A 14033-nucleotide genomic window follows, 5' to 3' on the forward strand; every position below is an offset into this window, starting at 1 on the left:
AAGAAATTTCCAGTAGTTAAATATATGCATGAAAATGAATTTGGGTTCCTTTCAATGACACTTCCCAAAAAAGGGTCAGAAATTAAATGCCGCTAAAATAAAGCACTGCTCGATGTTAGCACCCCCGGACACTTTCAGATGTCAGCAGCGTCATGCACCATGCAGCGTCAGAGCCCTTTGGGTTTTTAATCCGGTTAAGGTGACCTCATCTCAAGGGAGAAGCTGAGATGCAGAACGAGGCGATCCAGGAGCGAGCGAGCTTGGCGGAGGCGACAGAGAGCTGGCGCAGAAATGATTCAGGGTCGAGTGCCATTTACAAGACGCGGCCGATGCTTCTAAAGTTTGCATCATACAAAATATAATTAACACATTCTAAAAATATCTCTCTTTGCCACAGAGCGCCACACCAGCCTCAAAATAACTGACAACAAAAATCTCTCATTTTTTAAAATGTCTTCTTAAAAAACCTCAAAGATCTACAAAATGTCTGAAAGCTAGCTGTGGAGATGTTTCCATCAAATTTCAAGGTGACACAAAAACATTCAACAAGTTACAACTTCTCACATTTGAGCTCCACCTCCATCTGTTTTCTGATTGATTTAGTGAAGAAAATTTCTAAAACTTTTCAGAAATAGCCTCTGCCAAATTTAGTTTTCACCACCAGCAGTTTCTTCATTCATTTTAGCATTACTTCCATTTTTCAATATATGCTGCCATTAAATGAAGTTTACATTTACTCATGCACCATCTTGTGGTGCGAAATGGTATTACATTAAGGTAGAACTCAGCCTTGGTTTAAGGTGGCATCTCTTTAACACCACACACAGGTGTTTTGAGAATAAAGTCATAGCTGTGTTTCTTAATATTCACCAATATTTATAGATTTAGTTAATTTTGTGAGGTTCTAAACTATTTTTAAATAAAAAGTCTTTAAAATGCAGCAGGAAAAAGAAAAATCTCAGATCTAATATTCTGGTCTTTTTCCACTGCTGTTCATATGAAATTCTGGGGGCTTCTGTTTGTAGGACTTTCATAATGATGGTGGAGCTTTAGAGGGCGTGGACCTGAGATTGACCAGTGAAGATGAGTGTTTATGTAAGCTGCGCCAAAATACAGAAAGCAAAACAGAAGAAACGATACCAACCATTTAAAAAAAAAAAAAAAAAAAAGAAGAGAAACCCGAAGCAAAGGGAAGCTTGGCGTTACCCGACAGACCCTTGACGGGCTCATTCCAGAGGTTCAAGGTCAGAGAAACAGTTCAAATAGCAGAATTATTAACTTTTTCAAGAAAATCTTCTCAGTTTTGAAGAAAGTGCCCGCATGTGCCCGAGAACTGAAAGTTTATTTTATTTGGGATTTAGTCAAAGTATCTGCAGTTATTCTGAAGTTTGTGGAAGTCCACATGTGAGAACACCAGCTGTGAATGCTCACATGAATGGGCGGTGTGTGGGGGCAAGGGCGTGGTCTCAGCTGAGGTAGGTGAGGATGACAGACTGGATGGGCAGCCTGCAGACTGGGCACAGTTTGTTCCTCTTCTTCAGCTTCCTGGCGCAGACGTAGCAGGACATAAGGTGTCCGGTCCGTCCGTGCACGATGCAGCCATTCTTTGGTCGCGACTGACAGATGAGGCAGGGGTCCAGGCACGAGTCCGGCAGACGCCACTCCGCCGAAACGCTGCGCTCCATATCGGGGACTTGCATGGTAGGAGGAGCAGCTGGAGCTGCAGCTGGAGCTGGGGAAGGTGGGAGAAGCTCCTGAGAATCAATGGAGGATGAGTGTGAGGAAGAGGAGGGCTGGGATTCGGGAGTCCAGAGCTTCTCCTGTGAATAGGAGGAGGAAGGCTGGGAGCATGAGAGGAGATCCTGGGAGTTTGGTGCGGAGGAGGCGGAGTCAGCAGCGGCGGAGGAGCAGATGGAGTCGGACGCACACTGTGAGTGCAGAGGAGGAGTTTTTAATCTTTTCCCATCTGGAACATCGACTCCGTTCTCCTCCATGTCAGAACCTGCAGGACACAAATCAATCAATCGATTAGCAGCTTGTCTGTCACCGAAGATAAAACTGACAGCAAGCTGCAGTTCCTCTAGTGGCCACTTGAGGAAAAAGTGAGCCAGTCAGCACCTGCAGGTTCTCACCTGAACATCTCTGTGCTCTTCTAGAGCGTTTTTAATTAAATTATTCGATTTCTAATACTACTACTACTAATTATAATAATAATAATAAGAGACTTGAAAATGATTTCTACATTCATTTTGTGATTGGCTATTCATTAGAAAGTGTGTGCAGATAGGGATGTGCATCAAAAATCGAGTATCAGCTACATAGATCTGAGATGAGGTGTACAGCAGCAGCTTGTCTCTTTTTCCTCTCTGCCTAATGATTGGTTTTCTAAATTGTCGCTTCGGTATTCTGATGTAGACAATCATCACCAGTGGTTTTAGGTAGGCTGTGTCTGACTAATATGAAATAATCTGAGTGATGTGTAATTCTGCACAGGTGTGTTGACATTGGCACACAGGGACATCTGACCTGGTTTTATAGACTGAAGATATTCTGGGGGTTTTCTAACCTTTACACTCGTCTTTGATTCACTGGAGATTTCCCTTTGTTATTTGAAAACACCGGCTCTGTGCTTTTTTTGGTTTTTGTTTTTTTGGGGGGGTATGTTAAATGAAGGAGTCCAAACTTGATTGACTTTTGAAACGTCTGTGTCCCCCTTCTTTCGTTTGCACCTTTTTGACAGCATTACTCTAAAAACAAACTACTTTGGTCTCTGTAGTCATGATAAGATTTACCTGGAGGTTCTTTGGCAGCTGATAGGTTGGTCGGCTTTGTGGGCAGGGCTTTAGGGCTGGAGGAGGCACAGTTGACGGACACATCAGGTAGCCAATCCTGGCGCAGATCCCAGCAGCGGAGGCAGTTTCTGGGCAGAGGAGGGTTCAACTCATCGCATTTCGCACAGCGCCAGTAATCCTGAGAGGAAAACACTCCATTACACCTGAACAACTTGCGTAAGTGTGTGGCTTTGTGTCATCTGTGTGTTTGTGCAGCAACTCACAGCTTCAGTAATCTCTGTGTCTTCATCAAAGGAGTCGTCGTCATCTGCTTCGAAGATTGTGACCTCATATACCTGCAGCACACAGACAAGATGGCTATTAGTAACGTTGTCGAGCCAAGGTAGATGTTTAATGGCCAGCTCGGTCTATTAAGTGGTTCTTACCTGATCATCAGCAGAGAGAGAAGCATCATCTTCATTGTAATCATCTGAATCTATGGACTCGACTTCAAATTCAACACTGAAGTTGTCGCTGTCAGAGTCTGACGCTGCGTCCGTGACCTCTGACCTCCCAGACTAAACACACACAGAGTCCACATTACACATTATACATCAACACAGGCTCAATAAACCACTGATTGTGCGTCATGCTCACTGTGCTGTGCGAGTCAGATGATTGGCTGCTGTGTCTTTCTCGCCCGCTCCCAAGTCCTCCAATCACACACCAGGACAGGCTGTCGTCGAACGTCAGCGAGTAGCTGTCAGACCGTCTCCTTTTCGTGCCTCCCTCTTCCTCCTCCTCCTCCGAGTCTTCTTCAACATCCCCCTCGTCTACACTGTGTGAGGGACCTGCAGACAAAAGGTGGGCGGAGTTTGGTTAAACAGTTAAACACCTTGAATGAAATGGTGGTGGAGTTAGTGCTGGTACATCTTGAGGAGAAACTCACCTGGCTCATTGCTCCTGCAGCTCCACCTTCTCCTCCTCCTTCTCCTCCTCCTGTCAGGCGATGAAGAGCAACCTTCTGTTTCTGCCGCCTGAAAGCACAAACACGTTTTTGAGCTGATTTTCAAACTTTTAAACTCTTGTTGGGCCATAGAATAATCACCAAATTCCATGTGACTTTTAAATTAGATCATACACATTAGATATGTTTATGATCATCATCCCCAAAAGGTTCAATTTCTCCCAAACACAAAACAAAAAAGTCACACAAAGGCAAGAAGGAAAGACTGGAGCCTCCTGGTGTGCAGCCAGATGTGTCTGAGTATGTGTGTTAATAGGATAACGTGGCTTGTGTTCTAATGACACAATTGAGTTAACTAATAATACAGCAAAACACTTTGTTTGTTGGTTTTTGGTGTTTTTTTGTCTGTAAAAATTCTGCTGCAGCTCGTTCGTGGTTAAAGTGTGCGTTTGGATTATTTAGCCACAAACAGCAGCAGCACAAATTCAAAGTTTTACAGTTTGCCTGCTCTTTACGTTCACCGCCACCCTCTTGGATTGTTAAGCTGGGGTTACTGGGACTGCTTTTACTTTCTGAGTTGGAAATCTGAGTTTCCAACTCAATCAGGAATTCACTATAATAGCGTTTTGAGTGCTCAGCAAGAGTAGAATGTTTCTTTCTGTAATTCAGAAGGAAGTCTGTGAAAGTGTCGGTAAATATATTCCTCAGTGAAGACTGCAGCAGTGTTTTTGCTTCTTAGGTGGACTCATAACTGGAGTTGAGTGCACCTGGAAGTAATTCTCTCGTAAGCTGGAATGGTTCAGAGGTTGGAGCTTGTAAAATGGTCCAAAATAGCCTGTGTGAATAGCACAAGGTGAAACTTTACTTCGAGTTTATTCTAAACTTCTTAAATGCTGCGCTCACAGTGAGGGAAAGGAAGCTGAAGGTACGTAAATGTGAAGGAACAAACCCGGGCTAGAAATACCGAAGGTTTATCTGGCAAAAACACAATAGACGTAGAGAATCCAAACATGGTGTGCGTCTTACCTCCGTCCTTCTGTCTGTCTGGCTGCTGCTGTGCGGCTCACTCAGACTTGTTGTTGATTCTAAAGAGAGTGTTTGTCAGAGTCAGACCAGCAGGATATCATCTATATATACACAAACACACACACCCTCAATATTTAGAAAGTATGCCTTTATCCTCCTGAAGGAAAAGCAGGTGGAGGTCTAACATTTCTTCCCCAAAAGTCAGAAAAACAAGTTAATTTGGAGTCAATTGGTGTTTACACAGAACCAAAACAGCTCAATTTTAGCCCCTTGGCTTTCCACCTGTGGGCACTTCAGGGGATGTAAGACTGGATATTTTCGGACCACAAAGGTGTAGCTGTATTTAATAATGTGCCTCGTGTGCAAAATGCGATTCCTACCTGGACTCCTGACAGCCACCAGGTTCTTGGTGATCATTGCAAACAGAACCCTGAAACAAGAAAACATCACATATTTTATTTAAAGGTTTTTTTTTTCCTTTTAGTGAGTCTGAAGGACCAAAAGCTTCATCCTCTACCACTCACTCACCGCGGCTCTTTCACGGAGAAGCTGTCGACTCCCAGCACACGGCCCAGAGCATCCTGGGCGCAGTGGACGATGTGTTGCTGCTTCTGGTCGTACAGCTGCTTCTGGATGATGTACTGACCCAGGTAGAACATTACCTGCAAAAACACAGAGATACATCGTGGGATGATTGTAGGATGCACAGGCTAATTATTACATTTGGGTGTTTTGTTATTGTGGTTTTTAAACATCAGCAATTTTACCACCATTACAAGACTGCAGTCAGATTAGCTGAAGTTATGCACTCTGAAAAAGGATAAGCTGAGTTTCTTCTCTTTTCTCTACATCCAGAAAATACTGTTCAGGTGTTCTTTGTTGATCACACATATAATTACAGCGTTTATCTTGCCTCAAAACTGGAAACTCTGCATGTTCCTGTTGGTTTTGGAGCTTTTGATGAGCAAACATGGAATTTATTAGTAAAGTATTTTCCAAAACAAATTTTATTTCCTTTTTAAACGCACCAAAAATCGTTAATATGCATGAAAAATCCTAATAATATGGGCTGCTTGTAGCTTTTGTTAGTGGGCGTTTTCTTCTCAACATCTAAGCTGCAGCAACAAATGAGAAAAAAGAAATCCAAGTCACAGATGATGAGCTCACAAAGAAAACAAAACAATGTATAAATAAATAACGGTGCAAAAAAATAATACAACCGCAGGGTCTGTTTATAGAGCTTAACACAACGAAGACCACTGCCCCCATTTGGATTCCACGATGGTGGAGCTAAGGTTTGTGAACTGCAAAAGAGAAAATCAAAATGACACTGAAGATTGGCATAAGAGTGGGATGCAAATGACAAGGATTTAACCTTCAAAATAAAAGACCACGGGCAGGGGGACTGCCCAGAAATTAAAAAGTGTCTATATGTGGGAAGCACTGCAGACATGAGACTGAGAGGGAAAAGGAGTCGAATAGGGAATCCTGGAAAAATCATGAGGATGAACTAAAGGAGAGCTGGGGTGAGTCTCAAAGTTCTCCTTTTTTCACGCCGTCTTCATTAAAAGGCCAAAACACCATTTTTCCTGCATTGGTAATAGATCTTCGCAGTGACCAGTAATTTCCAGCTACCACGCAGCTCGATCACACCAGTGTACCATGGAAAAGAGCAGCTTGGTCACAATCACGATATCAGCAATAACGGCAGAGTCTGAAACTTTCAGGGGCAACCAGCAGTGACGTGTCAACAGAGTACCACAAATGTCAATGACAGCAACGACAGCGTGCGAAATCACCTCCGGCAACTCGGGGTGGGCGGGTCCCACGCTAGCCTTCAGACTTTTCTAACCTTTCAGAGAAGCAACTGAAGCGAATAAGAGCGCAGTTCAGTGTAGTAAATACAATAAAGGGGTTACCTAGGCAACCAGAGCCTGGAACATCCGCTATTGACGCGCGATGAGCAAATTGCTTCCTGTTTAGCTGTACGAAAGCAAAAAGAACAATCAAACACTTAAAATAGTTTTCCACTTATAGTTTGTAAAGTTTCTTAAGACTTTCTGCAACTTGCTTTTTTATTCTGTCTTTCGTTACATCCTGCCTTTTTTTAAAACATTTTTCTTTTTTTGCATGCCAAAGAGCAAAGTGAACTGGACTCAAATATCTTGTAAGTGTGCACAAACTTGGCCGAATAAAGATGACATGCACGTTTCTGATAACGATTTTTAAATATGTAATCGTAACACCACCAGAGACAATATATATCACATTTTATAATTTTTACTTTGCTGAGCTCATCCTGCATTCTACTTTACTGAGCCGATTTTATTACAGCTGTGTCTAATGTTTTGGCTGCTGTGATAGCAGATTTTTGGACAGAAAAAGCATATTTAATCTCACGCACTATCTGCAACGTATGACTACAAACTTCACCACAAGGTGGCAATGTTTCATCATAAAGTGTGCAAATGCAGTATGAGGCAGGTGTTTTAGGCAGGAGGGGGCAGTGGTAGTAAAGGAAGTTCTGGGTTCATTCATTCATTGCTGTCTGTGAATGCAGGTCCGGTAACAGTCCTAACACCACCTGACGACACCCCTCACACATCAAAGCCAACAAAAAGACTGTCTCAAAGCTCCCGGTGAAATGTGGAGCAGTAAATGGAAATGCTGTACCTCCTTCATGGTGAAAACATCTTTAGTGGCTCCAGCGTGCTGCAGCAAAGAGCAGAACTCTACCTTTGGTCTCACCTGAACACACACAGAGAGGAAAACGTTAAGTCACACAGTCAGTGAAGAGTTACGAGCACATGAAGAAGTCGGGAACTTGCCGCCCTCACCAGTTTGTTGTCGTCCTCCGTGGTCCAGGTGTTGGTATCACTGTCGGCTGACATGGTGAAGCTGATTGTCCCTGCACGCCAACACACAGCAGATTATGACAGATTACATAAACCAGTACAGTATTTTTTAAACATAATAGATTTGGAAAAAGCGCTCCTAAAGTAAATCTTTTTCACAGCGTAAGACAGATTAGGCATTCATCATTAGCATTAGTTATATTTCTTTGAAGTCCTCCCCCTCCATCTGCGGCACTGCAATATAAACCCGGATACAGAAAGTATAATCCCAGGCTTACTGTATAAATATTATCATCTTCTTCGTCTGTGTTTAATCTGCCTGGTTTAAAAAGTTAATTTAACCTTTTAAGATGATGCAGGTTTGTTTAAAGCAAATCAAATCACTTTTATTGTCACATCACATGTGCAGGTACACTGGTACAGTACATGTGAGTGAAATTCTTGTGTGTGAGCTTCACAAGCAACAGAGGTGTGCAAAAGTATAATAACATAAGAACAAGCAAAATATAAGAACGGCTAAATCTGAGAATTATATGAATATAAGAGTGTATGCATATTACTGAATGTGAATACTAAATGTGTGTGTGTGTGTGTGTGTGTGTGTGTGTGTGTGTGTGTACATATTTTACAAATTAAATAGAGTAAACAATAAAATACCTAAAATATACAGAGCATGCTGACCGCCTGGTGTTGACTGAGAGCAGCCGGTTCCTTTTCTGTGTTTTTATTTTGCTTACACAAAAACACATCTGGAGGAAAAACCTCGGCCCTGGACGAGGGCTGCTGAGCCTCCAACTGTGGATCATTTAACTGAAGAAACCACTCACGTGTCGAGCTGATACTTGAATCAGATATCAGTAATGGAAAAAGCAGATCAATATGGCCAATCTATTGAAATCTGTCCTCTGATTATTAGATTCATTACTCTGTGATGCAGCAAAGCAAAAAATAATCATTTGTGCATTTACAAAATTCAGCTTATTCATTTAAGACTGGTACGGGATTTGAATTCTGTACTGAAAACACCTGCAGTCAAGGTACTTGTACACTAGGAATGGATCAGTGCATCTTCACCTGAAAGTCTGAGGCACCCTACCTGACCGAAGTTTGTGTATTTCCCTATTTGATAAACAAAAAATGCCAGCTGCCGTTAAATCCCGAAGAAGAAGAAGCTGTGTCCCAGAATTCATAGTGCAGCCCAGCTCAGTTTCCAACAATGACGGCAGCTAGTTAGTTTTAATATTACTCTTATTATTCTTTCTGGGTCACAAAATAAACGTTTAACATATTTTCAGGCGAGAATGTAGCTGTGTAAACCTCAAATATCTGCTCAGTTTATCAAGACACCACATATTTTCAAAAGCTAGCGCGATAGCTAGCCAGGGGCAAGGCTCACTAGAGCCTGTGAGAACAACGGACTCCTGGTAAATCGTTTTCAAACCCACCGCCGTCTTTCGCTACTCAGATTAAACATGATATATAAGTCACTTAGATAACTTAAAAATGTTATTGTTTGGCTTTTTTTAGTATTTTATTTGTTCCTGAGTAAATCAGTTTGGCTGAGATTAAAGTTATACTTTTTACACAGCTGAATAAACGTCAAGCAGACAACAGATTATCAGATGTGTGAGATGCTCGAGAATATACTCCGGTGTCCTGTTATATTTTAGATAGCAAGGAGTTTATTAAACGTCACAGAAACAATCTGCAAATTTCATTAAAATTTAATAAACTATCATCTTGTCTTTAGTTTTAGTTAGCACATACCTTAAACACTTAAAGCTGTAAGCTAATGATAGTTATATAAGAGCAGACGCATGCTGGTGCAATAAGCTGTACGTTCTACATCCAATGGATGCATGATCTGATTAGTCGACTAATCGCAAAAATAATCGGTGACTAGTCGACTATCAAAATAATCGTTTGTAGCAGCCCTAGCCGTAAACAGCTTGTTTAGCGACACCACAAAACAAACAATAGCGTAACATGAAACCATAGATGTTTTCATATCGTTATATCGAACAGCCCTAAAGCCTGGTGATTTTTATTTTTGTGGAGGGCAGAAACCTCTTTGAGCAATAATCTGATCTAAATACTGAGTTCAACTGTAAACTCAGGAGCACAGGTATCAGTGCAGATATTGCCTGTGACTGTAATTAACAGGACATTTACTGATGTAAGTGGCTCATATTTACAGTATCTGATCAGTTGTGACCTGACATGGTGTTAAGATGAAAAGCTCTAAAATCAAAGTTATGGAAGATCTCTTTGTTTCTGTGATGTACAACCGGAATATAAATAACCACAGATATGTGCACAGGCTCCCAGCCACACTGATACCGAGCCAGGATTTCATAACCGGTGCATCACAAATTTTCATTCAGAGCAGAATGTCACTTTTCAACATTTTTCAACAGGCAAATAAAGCAAGAAAATGTAAAAAACATCACACTGTCAGACTTTAACAGAATTTACTTACCGATATAAAACACATATTTACAGAAAACATTCAAAGAAGCTTGTACTAACCTTTTGTGTCAGTCTTGCTTAAAAAGTTACTGAATCTTTGCTTGTTTTTAACAACACAAACGTGTAGTCCTGACACAACACCTGACAGACAGATCAACTCAATAACCATCCAGTCTTTTTGCATTAGCACCAGGTTAATGCTTAATTAATCAGCTGTTAAAAGTCTAAAATGTTTTCCAGTATTCAAGGAATAAAATGAAGTCCTTACCTTACCTTACGTATATGCAGGGGAAATAAATCCGTTTTAGCAGCTCATCTTGTGCAAATAAAGGCAGATAAAGTGCAGAAAGAGTGGAGCAGGGCAGAGCTGCAGCCTCTTATAGACCTGCTCAGACATGTCAGGACTAGACCAGTTTAAAGGCCTGGCCTAGTCTGACTGGGGCCTATCATGCCCTGACTCAGCTGTACTGTAGGACTGGAACAGCTGATTCAATCATAGAGCTTCTGTAGACAAGCCAGGGCTAGTCTGCATTGACTCATCCTATCAAAGTTACATAACCACACTAACCAGAGTGCTGGTTATCTCACTAACCAGGACTAGTCTTAGCCAGATAACCAGTGCCAAATCAGGGGCACAACACCTGCTTGATCTGAGCACAGGAAACCGGGAAGATCAGCGCAATACTTAATTCTCCAATTTATTATTTATTCCAACCAAAAGTGTTTTTTACATATACCTTTTCTTTCTGGTCTCAAGTCAAAAACACAAAATTAGACCTAAAAGACAATATATTGAAATAAGTCATAAATAAGAGTTCTTCTATTCTATTTCTATTTTTGTTTAATTTTCGGTTTTCAGTTCTTTTTTTCCTTGTTTATTTTTTATTATACATTCAAAAATATATATTTTTAAATATTTTTCTGTGTTTCAGTGTTAGTTTCACACTTCTGTTTTTTAAAATGTTGTTTCTAAATGTAGCTTTTTGAAATGCACAGACTTCTGTTAAATAATGTAACATAGACAGGTTGGCTTAAAGGCCCATTCAGACTTTCTTTTAAATCAAACACTGTAAAATCTAGTTTTTATTTTGATTAACAAAAATGTGGTTTCAAACTTTTTAGTTTAAATCTGGTTAACTATGATGACTAAGACTGGACCTTGTTCTTTCGGTTACTGTAAGAAGACACTTATTGATTGGATTTTAAATTTTCCAACAACCCTGTGAGAGCCTGTGAGACTTTGCTGGAATTCAAATTCAAATTCAAATTTTATTTGTCACACACACACACAACCATACACAGTATGACATGGGGGTGAAATGCTTGTAGCTGTACAATGCCCGACCATTAAATGACAGAAGAAAAGTTTTACAATATTTACAATTTACTACAAAAATTTACAAATTAACTTAGGAATTTACAGTAAAGAATGTGCAAATAGCAGAAGAGATTATAAAGATAAGGATTATAAATTATAGGAATTATAGGATTATAGGAAACTGTAAAAATAAAAAAACAAAGCAAAAACAGACAGCCCTGTTTCCACAGAGGTGCAGGACTTTATTTTAAAGTGCACCCACACAGTTCAGAGCTCTAAACTACAAATGGCAGTGGCTCAGAGATGGAGAAGACCAACCTGACCACAGTACACCGGGGTCGCCAGACATGACAGCAGCACTCAAAAGTCACGCTCAACAAAAAACAGCCATAAGTTTATCTGTTGATTTACCAGCTCACCAGGGACATAAGTTTAAAGTTCACATTTTTCTAATAACGATTTCCTTTTTGTTTTTGCAGGAATAATCAGCAAACAAAAACAAAACATACATGACATAAAAATATTAGTATGGGCCAAATTATGTGGTATTCCCAGGTTCAGGTTTGCTCTTTGCACCCAACTCATTTGACAAAAAAAAGGAAAAAAAAAATGCATCTGACGGTTACTGCTAAATATCTGATCATAATCTCCATTAATCTTGGGTAAATTAAACCTCCAACCGGGATCAAAATTGAGCTTTAGGATTGGCTTAACGCTGTCTGCATATGTTCATTTTCAGATCGCTGGATAAACAAAAGTGTCTGATTCTGATTTAAAGCAGCAAACAGACCAGAAACTGCTGAGAATACAAGATATTCTCAGCCATCTTAAAGCAAATCAACATAATTTCATTAACAGCACAAAATCCATCAGATCAAAAATGAAAACAATTGTATTGTTTTTGGCTTTGGCTGTTCAGGTTTTTTCTTTTTTTCTAAGTTGAATAAATCCAGAGATAAATAAAGATGATTGTTTTATGCTTTTTTACTGAACTATGTAGCTTTTATTAACCCTCTTATTTCTTGTAATGATTTAACTTCTGAGGTGTTTTTGTTTTACTAACAGCATGTGGTCACCGTTTTCCTATTAAATTACTAATCTATTGATTTTGTTTCACATTGTCTACACATTGCTGTGGCTGTGACCTCTGTACCTCACAGTCTTCCACCTGGAATAAAACCACATTATGAAGAAAGCTTTGTTTGCCGTTTCAGACCCAGAAATTAAACTGCATGTAATAAAATTTAACACAAATTGTTAACACAACTATGATAATCTAATTAATGCAACAATGTGAGGCAAATAAACATGTTTAACCTTATTTTATGAATGATTATTATTATTAACTTTATCTGCATTGAACTGTGAACATACACAAAATGCTTAAACTAATTATCTTACAGTGCTACTTTCACTACTTCAGCCTGAGTAATCTTATTGTTGTTCCTGTGTGCACCACTTCCCCATGTCTTCTGTTTTTATGAGCACATCACTAGTATCTGATATTGCATACAAATAAACTTCTTGTCTTTTAAGGATCCTAAAAGAGCTGCCAAGGTGAAGCCAGTACACTTTGTACTTGTTTGGCTTTGCTTTTGCCCTCGAGTGTGTAATTTTTCCCCGCAAACAGCTGACCGGCTGTGTGAGTCAGCTGCTAAACCGTGACAACTCAGAAAGGCAGGAAGGTTTGCCCGGACATGTCCCGCTCACTCTCCTCTGTCTGAGTTTGTGTCTTACACACACAGATCTGAGAGAGCCCGGCCGGAACCTTTCATCACCTCTAACTGTATTATCTCACACTCATCGGAGGAAAATTAATGAGCAGATACTTCAAACTGACCGCAGACTTCAGGAGCTAAAATTAAAGGCCGATTATTGTTTTGTCTGCAGAACGAGGTACTAAAGAGCTCAGTTGCTGGCTGCTAACAGTGGATAAAAACACATCTACTTATAACTTTATGCATGAAGCAAAAACAAAATTTAGTAATACATTACCATAAATCAGATATAAAAACGTCTCAATCTGAACAGTTAAATCCAATTTTCCCTGCGGTATTGACGGCTAACGCTGAAGCTTTAAATATACTTTTTACATATCCTTTAAACAGTAATTTAAAAAAAACGCAGAGACTAGAAACCCACCAAAAGCATTAGTGTTAAAGCACAAAGAGTTATTTTAGAGTGATCGTTTTATCTTACCAGGATTGAGCAGACGGACTTGAGTTGCTAGAAAGCAGCGTCCACGGCGCTACTTCTCAACGCGTGTCAACTTGATCAGGAAACCCCGAGGCTCCGCGGCCTGCTAGCCACAATATGCTATCAACTTGCTAATGCGGACTTCTGCTGCAGTTAGAGCGCTAAAATCTGGCGCAGAAAAGTTTAGCTGTTATTTACGCACATTTCTAATTCACTTATGATGAAATAATATCCAACAACGACGTTAATCCAACAATTTCCCGGACAGTTGAGCCACTTCTACTTAGTGTTTACAACGCTCGCCACTCAAAGGCTGTGACTTAGTCAGATGGCGCCCCTAGTGGCTAGGAAGCCGACACTTTCTCAATTCAAATCCCCAAACACACTGATACGACAATAAAACCATTAAACTCATCCAATCTGAGCAGTTT

The 14033-nt window shown here is 40.3% G+C and overlaps 1 protein-coding gene across 5 annotated transcripts; it reads right to left on the minus strand.

Annotated features, from left to right (window-relative positions):
- Positions 1-1323: 1323 nt before the first annotated feature.
- On the minus strand, positions 1324-13940 carry LOC113009227 (E3 ubiquitin-protein ligase Mdm2). 5 transcript variants are annotated; one of them, XM_080291301.1, is made up of 13 exons: positions 13606-13916; positions 7602-7672; positions 7438-7512; positions 6684-6747; positions 5293-5426; positions 5145-5194; positions 4765-4823; positions 3721-3808; positions 3429-3622; positions 3218-3349; positions 3056-3127; positions 2793-2970; positions 1324-2002 (listed from the first exon to the last, which is right to left on the minus strand). In XM_080291301.1, the coding sequence occupies exons 5-13, from the start codon at positions 5421-5423 to the stop codon at positions 1467-1469; spliced, it is 1440 nt and encodes a 479-aa protein (XP_080147427.1). In that variant the 5' UTR covers positions 5424-5426; positions 6684-6747; positions 7438-7512; positions 7602-7672; positions 13606-13916; the 3' UTR covers positions 1324-1466. The 5 variants fall into 5 exon arrangements, with proteins under 5 accessions (XP_080147427.1, XP_080147428.1, XP_026003207.2 ...); XM_080291302.1 differs by lacking the exon at positions 13606-13916 and adding an exon at positions 10362-10441; XM_026147422.2 differs by lacking the exon at positions 6684-6747 and having other exon boundaries at positions 13606-13940.
- Positions 13941-14033: the final 93 nt, after the last annotated feature.

This window comes from Astatotilapia calliptera, chromosome 17 (genome assembly GCF_964374335.1).
Source record: "Astatotilapia calliptera chromosome 17, fAstCal68.1, whole genome shotgun sequence".
NCBI lineage: Eukaryota > Metazoa > Chordata > Actinopteri > Cichliformes > Cichlidae > Astatotilapia > Astatotilapia calliptera.